General features: G+C 48.8%; 1 protein-coding gene across 2 annotated transcripts in view; it reads left to right on the top strand.

The window, feature by feature from the left end:
- Positions 1–15,520, top strand: part of STARD7 (StAR related lipid transfer domain containing 7) — a 72,064-nt gene extending 56,544 nt beyond the window's left edge. The window contains exons 6-8 of one of the 2 annotated variants that reach the window (XM_075346195.1): positions 713–812; positions 3,929–4,028; positions 11,555–15,520. In XM_075346195.1, coding sequence (XP_075202310.1) covers positions 713–812; positions 3,929–4,028; positions 11,555–11,730 — 376 coding nt within the window. In that variant the 3' untranslated portion in view covers positions 11,731–15,520. The remainder of the gene's footprint in view (positions 1–712; positions 813–3,928; positions 4,029–11,554) is intronic. The other variant, XM_075346196.1, reaches the window with a different exon arrangement.
- The last annotated feature ends 7,117 nt before the right edge of the window (positions 15,521–22,637 follow it).

Genomic DNA, 22,637 nt, shown 5'->3' with positions numbered 1-22,637 from the left:
TGGTGTGTTGGCCCGGTGTCCTGGGGCGGCACGATACAGGAGCAGCAGGTAATCGCGTCCTCCGGTCAGCTGTTCTGTCCTGTTCTAATCGCGCGCGCTCCCGCGGTCACAACGGGCTGTGAAGAAACGAGGGCGCATGCGCCGCCCTCTCAGACACCAAGTTGTGTAATGCGGGGGCTTCAGAAACATGGCGCCGGAGATAAGCGCTATGCGCAGAGGCCCACTCCAGCGCCATGTTTCTGAAGATTAGATATTTACATACAGCCAGAGGGAGGGAGGGAGGAACAGGCGGCGCGGGGGGGGGGCGGAGAACACGTGCATAACCCGCCCGGACATCAGGAGAGAGGGAGGAACAGGCTGGGGGGGGGGGGGCGGGGAACTCCTGCATAACCCGCCCGGACATTAACAGAGAGGTTCACACGTCAATCAAAAAGTGCACGAAATTTCAAACTTTATAAAGTTGTATTTCACTGCCTAAACACCCGAGCTGCCCCCTGATGGTATGTACACACTGTGCATGATAGTGCCAGTACTGCACTGGCTGCAGCTTATACACGGAAATCCTGATCATTGGTTCCCTTTTAAGTTTCAATATCAGGCACAGACCATGGACCGAAGGGGCTTGTTTTTGAGGTCAGACATGTATAATAGACTTTTTTTTTTTTTTACTTTATTACAACCTCTTAAAATTCTATTTTCTTTAATGCCATAGGGCGGTGGAACATCCTGAAGTGCCAGAGTCTCCTAACTATGTGCGAGTTCGGAATTATCAGTCGCAGATGGTGATCAGGCCGCACACCACGTTTGATGAGGTACGTCTGCTCCTCTATAGGTGATCCACATTACTCTCGATTGGTCAGTTGCGATAAAATAAGATCGCCCCCCTACAGGTTAAAATAGTTGGGGGGGTTTTCCCCTCAGTAGTCACAAGTCAGATAACACTTGCTACAATCATTTTTTCTTTCTCTGTCGGGAGACTGAATCCAACAATAAAGCAAAAACTCCATGTATTTCTGCATGATGCTGGGGACGTTGAGTACAGGAGGACGTATACGAGTGCCATATTACAGCACTGCAAAATGGAATTTGAATGTGGTACGGAGCTGTAATGGACTCCTGTGCATGAGTAAAGGATATGGACACCTGTTGGGGTGTCAATAGGGGTTACAGTAAAAATAATGTGGACTGCAGTCTCTCCCAGTACACAACGACTGCATAGTAAGTTAAAGGGGTTGTCCGGTAAGGCCCTGTGCGCACACAGTGGTTTTTGCTGCATGTTTTGCTGCAGAAAATTTTCATAACCTTGCTGCAGTCCTTCCACAGCAAAACCTATGGTAAAAAAAAATTGGTGTGCGCACACTGCGTTTTTTAGTTTTTTTTTGACCAACAGGTTTTGCTGCATGTTTTCTGCAGCAAAAAGAAAGAGCATGTCACTTCTTTTCCGCAGGTACCTGCTGTTCTTGCCATAGATAATGGTCAAAAACCGCAGGGAGCAACCCGCGGTAAAACCGCATGCGGTGTTCGGGTGCAGCTTGCTGCGGTTTTTTTTTACTGCAGGTGCGGTAATCTTTCAAAGGGTCTGGAATTTTCAGAAAATTCCATTTTCTAGTGCGCTCAGGGTCTTTAAAGAGCATCACTTATATTCACCTCCGATGCCGGCGCTGTTCCAGCGGTGTCGGCACTCGCTCTCCCAAGGCTCACATGATAACATTACATCACGGAAGCCCTGTGCCAAATCGCCGCTGACTTCACTCTCCCCATTGTCGGATGAATCTAACATCAAGAAGTCAGAGCTGCAACTTCTCTTGAAGTTTGATACGTCTGAAGGCGAGGAGCGTGAAGCCAGCGCTGATTGAGCATTGAGCTCATGTGACAAAACAACATCCTGGGAAAGCAAATCTCGATACCACTGGAGCGGCATAGGCACTGGAGGTGAGCAGAAGTGATATTACTTTTAACGGGGGGCAAAAATAGTGATTGATAGGTTGCCCGAGTAGTGGACAAATGCTTTAACAGTGACTGTCAGTAAGTTTTTCTGAAGGCAGAATATGAATCCTTATTGTTCTTCCCTTAAAGGGAATCTCTCAGCAGATTTTTGCTACCTCATCTGACAGGAACATAGCATAGGCAAGGAGATTCTGAATCTGAAGGTGTATCACATACATTACTGGGTGCAGCCGATCTGACGCAATCATATAGATTTTTAAGCATGTAGCTGAGCTGAGAGAGCTGTCCCCGCCCCCTCCAGGCTCTGTATAGAGATTGTACATTGACAGTGAGGTGTCAATCACAGCAGGGGATGTGCTGGACTGCCCTACACTGAGTTTCTAGTCCTGTAATAATAATCACAGGGTAATAGACATTAGATTACTAAACAATTGCAAACAAACAGATAAGAGAAGCATATTTGCTTTTTGTTAACTCTTACAGCATGCGGTCTTCAGCTTACATAGCAAAATCCTGCTGACAGTCTTTTTAAAGCTGATTTGTGACTAAATGAAAGTTGAGCTTTGAGAGTTAAGGCTTAGGGGTGCTTCACACACAGCGAGATCGCTACCGAAATCGCTGCTACGGCACGGTTTTGGTGACGCAACAGTGACCTCATTAGCGATCTCGCTGTGTGTGACACTGAGCAGCGATCTGGCCCCTGCTGCGAGATCGCTGCTCGTTACACACAGCCCTGGTTCGTTTTCTTCAAAGGCGCTCTCCCGCTGTGACACACAGATCGCTGTGTGTGACAGCGAGAGAGCGACGAAATGAAGCGAGCAGGGAGCAGGAGCCGGCGTCTGACAGCCTGCGGTAAGCTGTAACCAGGGTAAACATCGGGTAACCGAGGTGGTTACCCGATATTTACCTTAGTTACCAGCCTCCGCAGCTCTCACGCTGCCGGCTCCGGCTCTCTGCACATGTAGCTGCAGTACACATCGGGTTAATTAACCCGATGTGTACTGTAGCTAGGAGAGCAAGGAGCCAGCGCTAAGCAGTGTGCGCGGCTCCCTGCTCTCGCGGTTATGATCGCTGCTTCGGCTGCTGTGTTTGACAGCTAAGCAGCGATCATAACAGCGACTTACAAGGTCGCTGTTACGTCACAGAAAATGGTGACGTAACAGCGACCTCGTTGTCGCTTAGTGTGAACCAGCCCTTACAGACCCTGCAATCATCAGGTGAGCTCATCCTGCTGTGTACTGTTATACATAGATGCTGTAGATACCAAACAGTCCACATTTTTTTTTTTAAGGGGTTGTCCACTGCCGACTGTGACCGTTGCCCTGCGCATGTTGTGAAGGATCCATGGTATTTTCGGAGTTTGCTTACTTGAGGTCACTTGTCAACCACATTCTACGGATTCCAATTCACTTCTATTGAGAGAAGCTGAAGGCATCTAGTCTCGACTATCCAGAGAGGTGTGACGTGACCGCCCGCTTTCATGGGGAACACTGTGAACTCATCAGTCTGCAGTTGTAGAATGTATTAACTATTTCCCTTTAAGGATAACCTATAGCAAAAAATAAACATGCTTTTCAGCCAAAAATACATTAATTTACACCATAAAAATAAAAAAAAATCCCCTAGCAGATATCAACACCCTTTACCGGTGGTAATCTGTCAGCATAACAGAGCTCAGCATTCAGAGAACTGGTAGATCTGCAGCGGATAGAACAGGAGGCGCTATAAAACTACAGCAAGCAGCCCAGTAAGTGACACATCCCTGGAATCAGGGTCTCTGTAATGCGGTAGCAAAAATCTGGTGGTAGATCCCCTTTAATTGTAGGATACTTTGCTTCTGCACACGGCATTATTACAGATCTGTGTTCTGGGGCCCATATTGTATGTTTTCTCCTAACACGTGGAGGTGTTCCCCGCAGGTTTTGTATGAATGGTTCTTATACACAGAGACTTGCCATGAACTGTGTCTTTTCCTTTTTAGAATGGCTTTGATTACCTGCTGGTCTACAGCGACAACCCGCAGACTGTGTTTCCTCGCTACTGTGTGAATTGGATGGTTTCCAGCGGTAAGGTTACTACAGGTTAATATCTAGGCGGGTGGGGAAACAGCATTGTGTGATCACCGCCGATCACACAATGAGGCGTAATTGCCAATTACTGCCACTTCATAAGACTTCTACAGTGAACGGGGTACAGTATTCTCCGAGCGCGTTACCCCCTCACACCGCGTGCTGATCTCTCGTCTGAGCATGGACGCTGGGACATTCTTATTTAAGGTCATTGAAGGTAAATATATTCTTTCAACATCCAGATATGACCCCCTGACATAAAAATTAATATGTCCTCTAGATCGGAAATTATCTATTTGACATGGTTGCTGAACAGGAGTGCTGCTGCTTGTAGGGGTTAAAGGGGGGAAAAAATAAGCGAGTATAAACTTAAGATGCTTAGGAAGGTGAACCCTTTAGTAAAAGGGAAAAAAGAGAGAGGGGGGGTTAATAGGGGGAGAGGGAAAGGGGGGGTGAGAGAGGGCGGGACAGGGAGGAGAGGGGGGAGGTAAAAGGCGGCACAGGGAGGGGAAGGAGATGGGGGGGGGCAGAGGGAAGAGGGGGGGGACAGAGGGGGGTGGGGACAGAGGGAAGAGGGGGGGGTGGGGGGACAGAGGGAAGAGGGGGGGGACAGAGGGAAGAGGGGGGGGACAGAGGGAAGAGGGGGGGGACAGAGGGAAGAGGGGGGGGACAGAGGGAAGAGGGGGGGGGAAGAGGGGGGGGGGAAGAGGGGGTGGGGGGGAAGAGGGAAGAGGGGGGGGACAGAGGGAAGAGGGGGGGGGGACAGAGGGAAGAGGGGGGGGGGACAGAGGGAAGAGGGGGGGGGGACAGAGGGAAGAGGGGGGGGGGACACAGAGGGAAGAGGGGGGGGGACACAGAGGGAAGAGGGGGGGGGACAGAGGGAGGAGAGAGGGGGGGACAGAGGGAGGAGAGGGGGGGGGGACAGAGGGAGGAGAGGGGGGGGGACAGAGGGAGGGAAGAGGGGGGGGGGGACAGAGGGAGGAGAGGGGGGGACAGAGGGGGGGGACAGAGGGAGGAGAGGGGGGGGACAGAGGGAGGAGGGGGGGCAGAGGGGGGGAGGGAAATAGATATTTTATTTTTCTTTTGCTATAGGGTTTACTGACAACAAAAAGAATATATTTCCTCCTTTGAAACTACCCAGAGGTCGATTCCACCTAATTTTAATGTGCCAGGGTAGAACAGGAAAGTAATAAATCTATTAGTGGTTCTACAATATATCACAAAAGTGAGTACCCCCCTGACATTTTTGTAAAATGGGACAACACAACATTTGACACTCTGATACAATGTACAGTAGTCAGTGTACAGCTTGTATAACAATGTAAATTTGGTGTGTCCTATAAATAAATCTGCACACAGCCATTAATGTCTAAACCACTGGCAACAAAAGATTGCCAACGCCCTGACACTGAGCTGCAGCACAGTGGCCAAGACCATACAGTGGTTTAACAAGACAGGTTCCACTCAGAACAGGCCTCGCCATGGTCAACCAAAGATGAGTGCACACGGTCAGTGTCATATCCAGAGGTGGTCTTTTCAAAAGAGACGTATGAGTGCTGCCAGCATTGCTGCAGAGGGCAAATGGGTGGGAGAAAAGATTGTCAGTGCTCAGACCATACGCTGCACACTGCATCAAATTGGTTTGCATGGCTGTTGTCCCAGAAGGAAGTCTCTTCTAAAGATGATGCACAAGAAAGCCCGCAAACAGTTTGCTGAAGACAAGCAGACTAAGGACATGGATTACTGGAATCATGTCCTGTTGCCTGATAAACATATTTGATTCAAATGGTGTCAAGTGTGGGGTGGCAGAGGAGGACAAAGAAAAGTGTGTCCTCCCTACAGTGAAGCATGGTGGTGGGAGTGTCATGGTTTCGGGCTGCATGAGTGCTGCTAGCTGTAGGAAGCTAGAGTTCATTGAGGGAAACATGAATGCCAGCATGGATTGTGCAAATTGTCTCCTCAGGGAGGAAGTAGACTAACTCTAGTGCCACCTATTGGAATTAGCAATCCTAAAAGTCAAAAGTGACCCTTTAATGAGCTTTGTCATATGACTTGGGATTTATACCAGATCAGAACCTCAAGCATTTGCAAAAGGTGGGGATCCAGCAACAAACGTCGTCTTTCAGGAAAGATAAATTCAATAAAATCCCATTTTATTTGAACTAATTAAAATCTATAAGTAGTACAGGTATGAGGACGCGGTTAAAGCGTTTCGGAAGGGAGTCTTCCTTAATCAGAGCCTCAAGCATGTACTGAAAACATACTAAAGGAGAGCATGATCCCTTCGTTATGCAACATAACAACCCCAAACACACCTCCATGATGGCAACTGCCTTGCTAATAAAACTGAGGGTAAAGGAGATGAACCGGCCAAGCGTCTCCAGACCTAAACCCAATTCAGCATCTTTGGTGACCTCCTCAAACAGAAGGTGGAGGAGCACAAGGTTTCTAACATCCACCAGCTCCGTGATGTCGTCATGGAGGGTCGAAGAGGATCCAGCGGCTCCTGTGAAGCTCCAGTGACCTCCATGCGCAAGAGAGTTAAGACAGTGATTGAAATTAATGGCAGCCACACACAATATTGAGACATTGAGCACAATTTGTCCATTTTGACTTAGAGGTGTACTCACTTTTGTTGCGAGCGGTTTACACATTAATGGCTGTGTGCTGAGTTATTTAGAGGGCACCAAATTTACCCTGTTATACAAGCTGCACACTGACACTGTACATTTTATGACAGGGTCAGATCTTCAATGTTGTCCCATGAAAATATACAATACTTCAACATTTACAAAAATGTACTCACTTTTGTGATATACTGTCTCTCTTTTTTGCTTTTCAGCTTTTTTTTTCTTGTTAAAAAGTAGATCTTATAGTCCAAAAGATATAGTAATTTTTCGCAATCCTTTTTTAAAGGGAAATTCCCATAATATAGCACGTCTTAATGAATGGAGCTTTATAACGTATCAATATGTAATTTGCATTAATTTTCCAAATTGAATCGTCCACAAGAAAACTTGACCCCAAGTGACCCAAGTCTCACCATTGCTATGAAAGAGTTGTCATTGGTTATGTCCTCATGGAGCATGCACAGATTTGATGTGAGCAGTGAATGTGCACGCATCAGGGCTGCCCAATGGAGCACGAGCACTTTCTCTCCTGTAGAGGGCGAGCATGAGTAATGCTACTTTGCCATATAACACCACTGCACCTGCTTCTACCACTATTCACACATACGGGATGATAGGTTGACTGCTCTTAGCTGCTGTACATGGCAGCGTGCTGGTGTTATACTTTGCAGTTACTAGATACGCAGTTACTGAAGTCTTGTTAGCCAAATTGACGGGCTTCTCTTAGCTTTTCTGCTCCATGTGGTCCTGTACACAATAGATGGCTATCGGTCAGTCGTTTGGCCGGCAATTCTCTTCCGGTTCTTTCATTTTTATTTTCTGAGAGAGCCTTTGACAGACCTCTCTGGTAGTCCAAAATTGGACGTGCTAGATCCTTCCCTCCCGTGATCCTTCCCTCCCCTGACATGGTGTCTCGGTAGAGTCATTAGATCCCATTCACCTTAGACCTCCTTCACATGTCGATGAAAAATGGTCGTGTATTGCACGGCCGTGTTGAAGGTGCGTACAGCCCATCAGTGTGCTGTGATTTTTGGCACACTAGTGTTCACCGTGTGCTACCCGCCGCTGTCCCCAATGCTGCTGTCTCCATTGCTGCTGCTTCCGGTTCTGTGGTGCAGTGAATATTCATGAGCATAATAAGCAGGCCCGGAAGCAAGAGACAGCAGCACTGGAGGCAGGTGAGTATAGAAATTTAATTTTATTTCACAGACTTGTTTTTTTTCCGGTACGTGTCACATGGATCACATTAGTGACATCAGAGCTGCTGGAGAAAAACGCACATGTTGTCTTGCAGAACACACGGACTTGTGTGTGCTCGACACGATCCTTGTGAAAACACTGATTTGTGCGCAGACCCATTGATATTAATGGGTCTGTGTATGTCCGTGTCTCTGGTATGTATGAAAATAGACGTCATATGTACTGGAATCACTGATGTGTGAATTGGGCCTTAGATTGTTGACAGAGTTCACCGTTTTCTGTGAATTCAACCGCCGTTAGTTTGTGTATGGGGCCATTAAGGTGCATTTACACTGGCCGATTATCAGTAACATACATTTGTAGGAACACTCATTCCCAATAATCACCGGCCAGTCTAAACAGGCGTAAGATCATCTGACAATCAAGAAAAATCTAATATTTCAGGTGAAGCTCGCTTAAAAATCTTTCTTGGTATCACTCTGTCCTGGGTAATATGTGCAGTTGAGAATAGTGAATAGCCGATGTGCACAGAACGATCCTATTAACGATCGTCCTATAAAAACAGGCTATTAAACAACTACTGATCAGCAATCATCTAGCCGATCTACGCTCATAAAACAGTGACTCTCGGCCAGTGTATATCCAGCTACACAATTTTTTGATTGCAATAGCAAGTTGGGAAATTATTTTTTTTTTTTTTTTTTTTTTTTTTTTTTAGAGAGAAACTTCCACATCCTCCACTGAATAGCTGGGACTTATAATTATGCTATGTGCACACTAGAAAATGGACTTTTCTTAAGAAAAATCCACACCCTCTGGCAGAATACCGCACCCGCGGTTTTTCCGCAGGTTGGTCCCTGCATTTTTTTTTACCATTATCTATGGTAAAAAATGCAGAAAAGAAGTGACATGCTCATTCTTTTTGCTGCAGAAATTCTGCAGCAAAATCTGTAGGGTGAAAAAAACGCAGTGTTATGATCCGGAACAATGGAAGACCACCATAAATCATTGGTGAAAGGTGACAAGAGCATTGGCATCTAATCTGGCCGCCATCCCCTTACAAACCATCAACACTAGAAGTAGCCGAGGGGTGAACTAACATCCTGTGCACCGCGAACCCAGCCGGAGAACTTGCTATCCTAAGGAAAGATGAATAACTCTCTGCCTCAGAAAATGGATAAAGAATAGCAAGCCCCCACATTCAAAGACTGCGGTGATATAGGAAAACACAATACACAGATGAGGCCCTACTGACTAAATAGGACAGGATAGGAAAGGGACTGATGGTGGCCAGAGAAAAACCCTGCAAAAATCCAAAAACCTGATAGTACAAAAAGCCCTCAGATCGCTAGATCTGAACTCCGTCCTATACCAGGCGCTCTTGTCATACCAATGAACAGAAAGCAGGAATCATTACAAATTCAAGAAGCAACAAACTCATGGACTAATAGGAGCAATACTCCAAACATAGCTGCAGGGAGCGTCCCAGCTAAGCAACTGAGAGGGAAGATCACTGCATGCAAATCAACTGAAAACAACCACAGCAAATGACAAACTCCGATAAGAGCAAAAAGAACCAAACAACAAATAAAGAGCCAAGCACTTATCTGGGGTAGATGTGGTCTGGAGCAGGATGAAGCAGGCTGGTGTACAAAGAGGAACTGACATCCGGCATAGCCTGCTATCAGACCAGGGTTCAAATAAGCAGAGAGTTAGCAATGGAAACGCCCATTGCTCAACACACCTGGTCTCTGACCAAACCATTCCTGGCCACAAGAGGGAGCCTCACAGCAGCAAAAACATAACTGACATTCACAACACCGCAGTGTGCGCACAGCATTTTTTTTTTTTTTACCATAGGTATTGCTGGGGAATGACTGTAGAAATGTTATGAACATTTTCTGCAGCAATTCATGCAGCAAAACTGCGTCGAAAACTTTAGCGTGCGCACATGGCCTTACATAGGAAAAGGTGGCTGGAGCCGCAGGAGTCGGCAAACAAGAAAGAAAAAAGTTAAATAAGTTTTATAAGACGCACCCCAAATATAAAGAGAAAAAAAAATGGAGTCCATTTTATACTCCGGTGGTGTTTTACCATACGGGGGTGTCAGTAGTGGTGGAGTGGGGGTCACAGGAGGCAGGCGGGGGGACTGGAGTAGGGCGATGCTGGCTGCTGTGTGGCCGGCCGTGCTGGCTATGTGGAGCAGGACAGTGCTGGGGTGAGATGGTCTGTCGGCTGTGCAATCATCAAATACTGCTGTCCGGAATCAGCACCTGTGCAGATTGAGCTCTCAGCTCAACGGCCAGCCGAGAGCCCCATCTACGCTCGTGCAGACTCCTGGCGGCATTATTTGAAGATCGCACCTCTGACAGAGCATCTCACCTGCCGCACTGCCTTGCTCCACACAGCGCCTACCGCAGCCAGCACAGCTCTGCACCGCAAACCGAGCATCTCACCCGCCAAAGCCAGCACTGCCTCGCACCGCTGACAGAGCATCTCACCCGCTGCACCGCCCTGCTCCACACAGCGCCCATTCTCCACCCCCCGGTAAGCTACATTCAGATTTTAAGACACACTTCATTTTCCTCCCAAAATTTTGTGAGCAAAAGTGCATCTTATAATCCGAAAAATAAAGTATATTAAAGTTGTAGGAGTTTGGGAAACATGTTTGAAAGTGGAAAAAACCCTTTTATTCATGTGGGCTTGGAATAATATTGTGTTGTATATGATGATTACAAATACTTAATGACCTGCCAACGCTACATTGGTGAGAGGTAAAGGGATGTAAATCTACCTATATTTATGATCTGGCTTTTTACGTTACTGAAGTTGCATTTTAGTCCCCCTATCACTGCGATCAAAAATGCCCTAGAGGCAGACTCGTCACATCACAATGTACAAGTCAGCCCCAATAACATTAAACCCAGTATTACAAAATGAAGTACCCATCATTACCATTGATATGCTCACTAATTCATGATTAAATACAATAAAGAACAAATAAAACCAAAGAAAACATAAAAAAGCAGAAAGCCCAATTCCACTTGTATACTTTACACTCCACAATGTGATCCACAGGTACAAAAGGGCTTTATGAAAGAGTTAAATTAGCAGCATTACAATTACCAGTGCATCAACGTAATAGTCCCACATAGTTATTCAGTAATTGCCTGTAGACACAGCGAGTCACAAATGTGCTGACTACACAGGGCAACCCAACACGTTTTTCGCCTCTTCATCAGGAGATGATTTCAAGCGCAGTGTCGGTTGGCAGGTCCGTTCAGGCGCGGTGTCGGCTGGGCGGGTCCGTTCAGGCACGGTGTCGGCTGGGCGGGTCCGTTCAGGCGCGGTGTCGGCTGGGCGGGTCCGTTCAGGCGCAGTGTCGGCTGGGCGGGTCCGTTCAGGCGCGGTGTCGGCTGGGCGGGTCCGTTCAGGCGCGGGGTCGGCTGGGCGGGTCCGTTCAGGCGCGGGGTCGGCTGGGCGGGTCCGTTCAGGCGCGGGGTCGGCTGGGCGGGTCGTTCAGGCGCGGGGTCGGCTGGGCGGGTCCGTTCAGGCGCGGGGTCGGCTGGGCGGGTCCGCTCATATAAGTGCCATGCCTATCAACCATATTTAGTATGCTTTACCTCTCGCTTTTCTGGTGCTCCAATTAGTTTTGCGGGGGGAGAAATGCTGATAGACTTGATTGAACATTCCCGTTTTCTTCCACAGGGATGCCGGACTTTCTAGAGAAGTTACACCTAGCAACACTCCGCGCCAGAAACATGGAGATCAAAGTGAGAGATTACATATCCTCCCGACCTCAGGACTGCGGCAGTGAATCCCGAGCCAGTCCAGAGCGAAAGCCCGCGGCCGCACACACTGCCCCGCAGATGGACTATGCATAACGGGGCGGCTGATGCCCTGCCTTACCTCCACAAGCCAGACTTGGTGACCGCAGCTGCTGGCCATTGTGAAGCTTCATGCCAACTAAGCAGCAGCATCTCATCCCGGAGTTACTGCCAAGCAAAAATCTAACACTTTAAAATCCTTGCAAGGCCGTCTGTGCCTTTTTACAACTCCTCCAATGCCCTGCTTGTGACAGGCGCCGCCTCCACCGCTGCTGGGTAATGTTATATGGACAACTGCAAGGAAACGTGAATGTCGGCATCGCCAATAGGAATGAAAACTCATTGATGTCTGCAGTGAAGTGTCCTGTTCAACAATAGTTACTGATACTTCCCTGTAAGAACATGGTAGTGTTCTACAATATTAATTAGAGATCAGTTGCATGGAAGATTTAAGCATTTAGGCCTTCAACTATGATTTATTTTTTCCTTCTTATTTTGACCTGGACTGTTTTACTGGATCACAAGAATCTGTGATGGATTTTGATGTCCATTTGCAGAAATATGATAAAACTAACTTGTGAGTAGGTCGACCTCTGATTTGGCTTTGTACCTCTGGAGAATATCTGTTTGCCCATCCTTTGCTCCTATGAAGGAATATCCCCAGGAGCTTGATCATCTGCACTTCATAGTCATGATTCAGCTTAATGTTAGGCATGATAATAGAGATATCCAAGATCCACCCAAAATGTGGAAAGGGTTCACTGCTGATCACTTCAACATCACGAAAAATGATGTTGCGTTCCCACAAACCTTGCCGGATGCGTGCGGATGCCGTCATGAACTCTGATCACCTCCTGATTCAGAAGTGAGCGGCACCGGACAACCCCTTAAGTGTTAAAGACCAAGGTTTCTTGACTCAAGACCTTATGTAACCCACCAGATCAGTGGGTAACAATGATAACCATACTTTTGTCATCTGTCTAATACAAAACATGACATAACAACATGAGTTGTCAGGGGGAGCTTGAGTTAAAGGGATTCTCTGAGAGCGTGAAGAAATTGCCTCATCATGTAACTCAAACAGCAGCCCGTCCTCCTAGTCACATGTCAGGATGGGCAGCAGTCTGGAGAAACACCGCTCCTGAGACCTGTGTTTAAATGACAGAGGAACTGTATCAAAAGCACATATACCTTTTGTTGGCCAAGGAAAATGTGTGTCACACAAAAAGATTACTGAGCACAAAGGATTTTTTTTCTCCTGCCTCAGTCCTCGGTTACGATTTATTTCCCTTCCTGTCATAGCCCTTCTCTCACAGCTCACTGGTATGTGTCCAGTTGAAACACAGGTCTCTGGAGCTGAATGTCTTCAGACTGCGGCCCATCCTGACACGTGACGAAGACAGGTTAAAGTATGAATTGCTATGCGTTGGGCTATTTTCTTAAATTTTTGGAGACCCTCTTGGAAGACCACTCCTGTAGATTACCCAAAGAGGCAAGTTTCTTATTTATGTGCAGATCGTTCAGAAACTCCCACATGATTTGTAACGTCTTCTGATTCTTTGTACCATAGAGGATTTATATATTGCTTCTATGTGTTGTAGCAAAACAGTGCTGGTTTACATGTTTGCATGGATAAGCCTTTGTTGCCTACAGCCGGTTCGGGCAGAACAAAAACTAGAATGTATTTTTTTTTTTTTGCGGAATGTCTTGTTGAAATGGACACTGACCTCCTACATTTTCTATGCAGTCTATTGTTTATAGCCATTGCATCCTAGAGTCTGGCTACCCAAAGTATTTTCCACTTGGATTACTGACGGGGAGTCGTTATATTACACGTTTCCAGTTCTGCGGACCCTCAGTACTATAACACATATATACTCGCTCTGCTCCCTTCCAGTTCAAGAGGTTAGCAAAGCCGGTGTCGTCACGTCTGCCGATACCTGCCAGATGGAAAAGGAATGGTGCACAATCCATACCAATCACATATGGGATTTGTTAAGGTTGGTGTGAAAGGGAAGGGCGCTACAATATCCCTTAAAGGAATTTTAACCTCTATGGACAAGGGCAGTAATCAGACAGCCGATGCTATTCAGGATGTGGGGGAGGAGATGGGGTCAAATCTTGGCATCCATATGACTGGTTTGTAATGCATTGGCACCCCAGCAGCTCAGCTAATCTTAGATCCTCGTTGGGTTTTATGGTGATCTAGGATTGGTTCATAGGATGTCCATGTCCTTCAGATCTGTAATATTAAAGGGGTTGTCCACTACTTTTATATTGAAGGTATCCTTCGGATAGGTCATGAATGTCTGATTGGCTGATGTCTGACACCTCGCACCCCTGCCGATTAGCTGTTCTCAGTTCTAGTGGCTGCAGGCAGCCGGAAATGCTCTGTTCCGGTGCTGCTCTGTCTTCGGATAGCGGTTGTGGCCAGATACTGCACATCTGGCTCCTATTGATTTGAATAAGAAGCAGATGGGCAGTACCTGGCCACGGCCACTATCTGAAAACTGAGCAGCGCTAGAGTTGAGCGTTTCCGGCTGCCGCCAGGTCCAGGAGCAGCTGATCGGTTGGGGCGTGGGGTGTCGGACCCCGGCCGATCAGACATTGTTGACAAATTCTAAGGGTAGGCCATCAATGTAAAAGTAGTGGGCAAACCCTTTAATGCTGAAATGTGACTATAAAACCAGCCAAGGTTGATGGAACCATGGTGCTCACCATAAATGGATGGCAGCCTTCTCTGGGCAGAAGTAATTTGCAGAGGTATCACTTGTGTTCAGGTATTAGAAACATAACTAAGGCCATTTTTACATAGGGGCAGGTTGGTCAATATTTTATATCTGTTTTTATAAGCTAAAACCAGGAGGAGAACTCGCATGGGGGACGTGTAACGGGAACCTTCTCACCTTTCCTGGTTTTGGACGCACTCCTGATGCAGAATGCTGCTGTGTGAAAGTGGCCTAAATCATAGCCGAGGCCGCCATACAAAAGGGCTCTTTTCTCTATGCCTTGTCCTCGCCTGTGCATTTTTATACCTGTGGGTGGATCCTTAAACAGCACTTATGCTTCGTACATAGAACTAATGATGCAAACGGGGGAGGTGGGTTACCCCTACACGATCACAACGGCACCTTTCCAGGCTTTATAATAGCCTCGTTTGTAGCAAGTGGAGGTGTTTGCTCTCTACGGGAAAACCAGCCGGTATGTAAAAGTCACTCCGAGACTTTGAGACTTTCTCCCGAATCGCTCCTGAAACTTGGCACTTTTCTAAGCCAAAGTTTTCAGGAAACAGGGGAGCATCGTTTTAATGCAATGAATAAAACATTTTTACTTAAAGGTGCAATTTCCTTCCCCCAAAAAGCATTTTGCTAGAACATAATAAACAGGCATTTAAAATCGCAGCACTTACAATCAGGCTTTTAGCTCTCGTCTCCTAGTTCAGCATTGTTAAATGTGCATTACCAGACAGGTAAACCAATTACTTCCTACATAGCCAGTAATAAATTGTAAAGGACCAACTTACTGGAAAATGCAATTGTGTGAGCGGATGTGGAATGAGTTAAGTATTCTCGGTCACGAGCTGCGGAGTAATCGGAGCATGGCTATGCACCCTGGGACTTTTAGTTCTTTTTAGTTTTACAGGCTTGCATACCTAGAGGGTTAATGTGCGTTGTTGAGTCTTCTGTTCTCGTCAGTGCGGATAGTCGTGAGCAGCTTTCGATTCCTAATCCTCTAAGTGTAAGCGTTTGCACTGCTCCTCTAACCTCGGAGCTCCCACCGATGTGATGTTACATTTCTTTATTTTTTTTTTTAACTAAATATGTCTAATAAAAAGTGCAAGTTGGTACTAAAACTGTCTACTGTATTTTATGTTTATCAACCAGATGTAGATTGTTTGTTTATTTTTTGTAATTTTACTCTATGGGAATTCAGCTAATTGGCAGCCACCATTTTGGTGAGCCATAAAGGGTCAAAAAAAGCTTTGTTAAACCATTACCCACCCCCTTCACTCACCATTCTGGCCACCCTTGCTTCCTGTCATGTAGTCTTGTGCAGCACTTCTTTCTCTTGTTGTGCATGGCCTCTTCTTTCTAGACCCGGACTGTTACGGGTGACAGTCATGTGGTTTCGGGCAACAGAAGGTCACAGCGTTTGGCTGCGCAGAATGCTCCCTGACTTTCCATTGTTCCTGCTGTCAGTATTCATTGGTATAGGTAGATTTTCTTCTGGATTCATCTCTTCCCCCTTTTAGACCTAGCAGGAGCTCGACTTCCACCCAGCTGCTGATTATCAGCATCATCTTGGTGCTTTATATACCCCTTTCTGCCTTTGGACTGGTGCTGGTGATATTCTTCTGTTCATTCAAGCCCTGGGTGCAAGCAGGTTGTTTGTACTCTTCTGTAGTATTGTTGCAGAAGGCATTGCTGAACTTCTACCTGTGTCATCTGTAGACAAGTAGTTTACGCATTTTCCCTCTGTGTGTCCTCCTTGTCGTCCATTGTAACCCTCAGTCTCATATAGCGCCGCATGACCATCTCTACCCTCACCTACTGTATCCTCACCTATCCCTTTTGTAGACTGTGAGCCCTCGCGGGCAGGGTCCCGTCTCCTCCTGTACTGTGCCTTGTATTGTCCCTATTATGTATACCCCTTTGACATGTAAAGTGCCATGGAATAAATGGCGCTAGAATAATAATAGTGTTTAGTGGGGATGACAGAGAGCTCATCCCATCCATTTCCTATTTAGGGCTCAGCATTAGGTTCCGCATCTATGCGCCAAGCTTGATACCTGACCCAAGGGTGGTGAGGGCCTCCAGGGACCAGTAGTAGGTTTGGTCAGGGGTCACCATCTTCCCTTTCCCTAGACAAAGGGTTTTTCCTTCCTTTTTACCGTGTGCTTGATACTTCCCCATACCTAGCATAACACGGACTTCCGCGTGCAACTAGATGGACCTTTTGGAGGTCACTGTGAGTAGTAGGGTTGTGACATCACCATCTGCTCCACCTCTGCTTGGCGCACAGGGACGTCCCTGGCCTGACCCGCATGGAACTCCCAGCCTAGAGTAAAAAATTTGAAAGATCAGACGGTGGGCTGTGAGCTTGCGGGGTGGCTGGAACAGTGAGTGGTAGGCTGTTTTATAAAGATCTTTTGTCTGGTGAGACCCCAGGAACCTAAGGAACAATCCATTTTCGGACACACGTTATTATTGCAGGAAACTTTGTCAAGCTCAAAAGGATAACCGCTGTCTATGCCCAACAAAAAGGGGCAAAACCTTTTCAATAGGGCATTTTTGCCATTAGGATTCCCATTTTCTTTGTCGCTCCATTGGGAGACCCAGACAATTGGGTGTATAGCTTCTGCCTCCGGAGGCCACACAAAGTATTACACTTAAAAGTGTAAAGCCCCTCCCCTTCTGCCTATACACCCCCCGTGCCTCACGGGCTCCTCAGTTTTTATGCTTTGTGCGAAGGAGGCTGACATCCACGCATAGCTCCACATCTTAGTCAGCAGCAGCTGCTGACTAGGTCGGATGGAAGAAAAGAGGGCCCATAACAGGGCCCCCAGCATGCTCCCTTCTCACACCACTCTGGTCGGCGGTGTTGTTAAGGTTGAGGTACCCATTGCGGGTACATAGGCAGGAGCCACATGCTGTTTTCCTTCCCCATCCCTTAATGGGCTCTGGGTGAAGTGGGATCCTAATCGGTCTCCAGGCACTGGGACCGTGCTCCCTCCGCAGCCCCTGGGGAATCTGCTGGACAGGAGCCGGGTATCGTCAGGGACAAGGCCCTGCTACTGTGAGGTACTCTGTGTCCTCTTGGGGGACCGCGCATGGAGCGCTTGTGCCATACACACTGCAGCACTGCTGGGTGTGTTAGTGCGCCGGGGACTACCGCGCTTATTTGCCGGCCGCGCTTATAACTTTAGTCCCCGGCTTTTGCGGCCTAGTATCGCATATTCCCGCCCCCAGGCCTGCCAGTCAGGGGAAGGGCGGGACGCTGCACAGGACGTCAGCGCTGAGGGCTAGAGCATACTTTGTATACTCCTCCCCCCTCACTCAGCACAGTGGGGCATCAGATTCCCGCACTTTCTAGGGCACGCCCACGGCCCCCTCCTCCCCACAGAACGCCGGCAGCCATTCCTGTCAGCACTTCTGACGCTGGAGAGGAGAGACAACACGGCTCTGGGAGGCCCCGGCAGGGAATCTGGTGATCACACAACCGCTTTGAGCGGTCGGTAAGCAGCACCTGTGGTGCTGGCCCCACTGAGTGCCGAAGTGTACATATATATATATGCTTATATGCTATACATTTACACTGTACGGTCGCACTGTTGATTTTTGGCTATATACCCTCCTGGATTGTACTCAGAGGAGACAACAGCATGTCGTCCGCAAAAAGCAAGGGTGCCAAAGCACAGGCTTACTTTGCAACCTGTACCTCATGTGCGGCTATACTACCGGCAGGTTCCACCGATCCTCATTGTGTGCAATGCTCGGCCCCTGTGGCACTTACTCAGCCGGAGCCTCTGCTACTGGTGGCCCAAGTGGAACCACCTGCTACCACTGTCCAGGTGACAGGGACGGAGTTTGCAGTATTTGCTGACAAACTGTCTGAGAGTATGGATAAATGGTCTGCTAAGATACTAGAAGCCTTACAGTCCAGACCGGTGACTCAGGCCCCGGGCACTGTTGAATCATTGACCCCAGGCCCCCCTCAGTTGGAGCAGCAAAGTGCTCCTGGGGTGACCCATAGGTCCCAGGGTGAGGTCTCTGACACGGACCGCAGTCCCAGGCCGCCTAAGCGGGCTCGCTGGGAAATCCCCTCGACTTCATCACACTGTTCAGGGTCTCAGCAGGAGGACTCTCTGGATGATGAAGCGGAGGTAGCAGATCAGGATTCTCCAGATAAGCGTTTTTCCAAGCGCCTTAAGGATACACGTTATCCCTTCCCCCCTGACGTTGTCAAGGGCTGGGCTCAGTGTCCCAAGGTGGATCCTCCAGTCTCCAGACTGGCGGCTAGATCCATAGTTGCAGTGGAAGATGGAGCTTCACTCAAAGATGCCACTGACAGACAGATGGAGCTCTGGTTGAAATCCATCTATGAAGCTATCGGCGCGTCTTTTGCTCCAGCATTCGCAGCCGTATGGGCACTCCAAGCTATCTCAGCTTGTCATGCGCAGATTAATGCAGTCACACGTACGTCTGCTCCGCAAGTGGTGTCCTTAACCTCTCAGGCGTCGGCGTTTGCGTCCTACGCCATTAATGCTGTCCTGGACTCTGCGAGCCGTACGGCGGTAGCATCCGCCAATTCGGTGGCAGTCCGCAGGGCCATGTGGCTACGTGAATGGAAGGCAGACTCTGCTTCCAAAAAGTTCTTAACCGGTTTGCCATTTTCTGGCGACCGCCTGTTTGGTGAGCGATTGGATGAAATCATTAAACAATCCAAGGGAAAGGACTCATCCTTACCCCAGTCCAAACCAAACAGACCTCAACCACGGAAGGTACAATCGAGGTTTCGGTCCTTTCGGTCCGCGGGCAGGTCTCAATTCTCCTCGTCCAAAAGGCCTCAGAAGGATCAGAGGAACTCCGATTCATGGCGGTCTAAGTCACGTCCTAAAAAGACCGCCAGAGGAACCGCTCCCAAAGCGGCCTCCTCATGACTTTCGGCCTCCTCACACCGCATCCTCGGTCGGTGGCAGGCTTTCCCGCTTTTGCGACGCCTGGCTGCCACAGGTAAAAGACCGTTGGGTGAGAGACATTCTGTCTCACGGTTACAGGATAGAGTTCAGCTCTCGTCCCCCGACTCGGTTCTTCAGAACATCTCCGCCCCCCGAGCGAGCCGATGCTCTGCTTCAGGCGGTGTGCACTCTGAAGGCAGAAGGAGTGGTGATCCCTGTTCCTTTTCAGCAACAGGGTCACGGTTTTTACTCCAACTTGTTCGTGGTGCCGAAAAAGGACGGATCCTTCCGTCCTGTTCTGGACCTAAAACTGCTCAACAAGCACGTAAAAACCAGACGGTTCCGGATGGAATCGCTCCGCTCCGTCATCGCCTCAATGTCCCAAGGAGATTTCCTAGCATCAATCGACATCAAAGATGCTTATCTCCACGTACCGATTGCTCCAGAGCATCAGCGCTTCCTGCGTTTCGCCATAGGGGACGAACACCTTCAGTTCGTGGCACTGCCTTTCGGCCTGGTGACAGCCCCACGGGTCTTCACCAAGGTCATGGCAACAGTAGTAGCAGTTCTGCACTCTCAGGGACACTCGGTGATCCCTTACTTAGACGATCTGCTTGTCAAGGCACCCTCTCAAGTGGCATGCCAACACAGCCTGAACATTGCTCTGGAGACTCTCCAGAGGTTCGGGTGGATAATCAATTTTCTCGGACTTCCTGGAAGGCTTGCCGACTGCGTGTTCCGCCTTGGTGGTTGATGTATGCCACCGCTGTGGAGTTGTCCGACTGACATATCTTGGCATGGAGTTTCATACTCTCTCAGCGATAGTGAAGCTTCCGCTGGACAAACAGCGTTCACTACAGACAGGGGTGCAATCTCTCCTTCAAGGCCAGTCACACCCCTTGAGGCGCCTCATGCACTTCCTAGGGAAGATGGTAGCAGCAATGGAGGCAGTTCCTTTTGCGCAGTTTCATCTGCGTCCACTTCAGTGGGACATTCTCCGCAAATGGGACAGGAAGTCGACGTCCCTCGACAGGAACGTCTCCCTTTCTCGGGCAGCCAAGGCTTCCCTTCAGTGGTGGCTTCTTCCCACTTCTCTGTCGAAGGGGAAATCATTCCTGCCCCCATCCTGGGCTGTGGTCACGACGGACGCGAGCCTGTCAGGGTGGGGAGCGGTCTTTCTCCACCACAGGGCTCAGGGTACTTGGACTCCGCCAGAGTCCTCCCTTCAGATCAATGTTCTGGAGATAAGGGCAGTGTATCTTGCCCTAAAGGCGTTCCAGCCGTGGCTGGAAGGCAAGCAGATCCGAATTCAGTCGGACAACTCCACAGCGGTGGCATACATCAACCACCAAGGCGGAACACGCAGTCGGCAAGCCTTCCAGGAAGTCCGGCGGATTCTGCTATGGGTGGAAGCCACAGCCTCCACCATATCCGCAGTTCACATCCCGGGCGTAGAAAACTGGGAAGCAGACTTTCTCAGTCGCCAGGGCATGGACGCAGGGGAATGGTCCCTTCACCCGGACGTGTTTCAGGAGATCTGTTGCCGCTGGGGGATGCCGGACGTCGACCTAATGGCGTCTCGGCACAACAAGGTCCCGACATTCATGGCACGGTCTCAAGATCACAGAGCTCTGGCGGCAGACGCCTTAGTTCAGGATTGGTCGCAGTTTCAACTCCCTTATGTGTTTCCTCCTCTGGCACTGTTGCCCAGAGTGTTACGCAAGATCAGGTCCGACTGCCGCCGCGCCATCCTCGTCGCTCCAGACTGGCCGAGGAGGTCGTGGTACCCGGATCTGTGGCATCTCACGGTGGGCCAACCGTGGGCACTACCAGACCGACCAGACTTGCTGTCTCAAGGACCGTTTTTCCATCTGAATTCTGCGGCCCTCAACCTGACTGTGTGGCCATTGAGTCCTGGATCCTAGCGTCTTCAGGGTTATCTCAAGAGGTCATTGCCACTATGAGACAGGCTAGGAAACCAACGTCCGCCAAGATCTACCACAGGACGTGGAGGATATTCTTGTCTTGGTGCTCTGATCAGGGTTTTACTCCCTGGCCATTTGCCTTGCCCACTTTTCTTTCCTTCCTTCAATCCGGATTGGAAAAAGGTTTGTCGCTCGGCTCCCTTAAGGGACAAGTCTCAGCGCTCTCTGTGTTCTTTCAGAAGCGCCTAGCCAGACTTCCACAGGTACGCACGTTCCTGCAGGGGGTTTGTCACATAGTCCCTCCTTACAAGCGGCCGTTAGAACCCTGGGATCTGAACAGGGTGCTGATGGCTCTTCAGAAACCACCTTTCGAGCCAATGAGGGATATTTCTCTCTCACGCCTTTCGCAGAAAGTGGCCTTCCTAGTAGCAGTCACATCACTTCGGAGAGTGTCTGAGCTAGCAGCGCTGTCATGCAAAGCCCCTTTCCTGGTGTTTCACCAGGACAAGGTGGTTCTGCGTCCGGTTCCGGAATTTCTCCCTAAGGTGGTATCCCCCTTTCATCTCAATCAGGATATCTCCTTACCCTCTTTTTGTCCTCATCCAGTTCACCAATGTGAAAGGGATTTGTACTTGTTAGATCTGGTGAGAGCACTCAGACTCTACATTTCTCGTACGGCGCCCCTGCGCCGCTCGGATGCACTTTTTGTCCTTGTCGCTGGCCAGCGTAAAGGGTCACAGGCTTCCAAATCAACCCTGGCTCGGTGGATCAAGGAACCAATTCTCGAAGCTTACCGATCTTCTGGGCTTCCGGTTCCCTCAGGGCTGAGGGCCCATTCTACCAGAGCCGTGGGTGCGTCCTGGGCCTTGCGGCACCAGGCTACGGCTCAGCAGGTGTGTCAGGCAGCTACCTGGTCGAGCCTGCACACTTTCACGAAACACTATCAGGTGCATACCTATGCTTCGGCAGATGCCAGCCTAGGTAGGCGAGTCCTTCAGGCGGCGGTTGCCCACCTGTAGGAAGGGGCCGTTTTACGGCTCTATTACGAGGTTTTACTTTACCCACCCAGGGACTGCTTTTGGACGTCCCAATTGTCTGGGTCTCCCAATGGAGCGTAAAGAAGAAGGGAATTTTGTTTACTTACCGTAAATTCCTTTTCTTCTAGCTCCAATTGGGAGACCCAGCACCCGCCCCTGTTCCCTTCGGGCTGTTGTTCTTTGTGTACACATGTTGTTCATGTTGAATGGTTTCAGTTCTCCGAAATTTCTTCGGATTGAATTTACTTTAAACCAATTTATAACTTTTCCTCCTTCTTGCTTTTGCACCAAAACTGAGGAGCCCGTGAGGCACGGGGGGTGTAT

The sequence above is a fragment of the Anomaloglossus baeobatrachus genome, chromosome 4 (assembly GCF_048569485.1).
Source record: "Anomaloglossus baeobatrachus isolate aAnoBae1 chromosome 4, aAnoBae1.hap1, whole genome shotgun sequence".
NCBI classification, from domain to species: domain Eukaryota; kingdom Metazoa; phylum Chordata; class Amphibia; order Anura; family Aromobatidae; genus Anomaloglossus; species Anomaloglossus baeobatrachus.
Note: the sequence above shows the minus strand (reverse complement) of the source record. Positions and strands in the feature narration are given on the sequence as shown.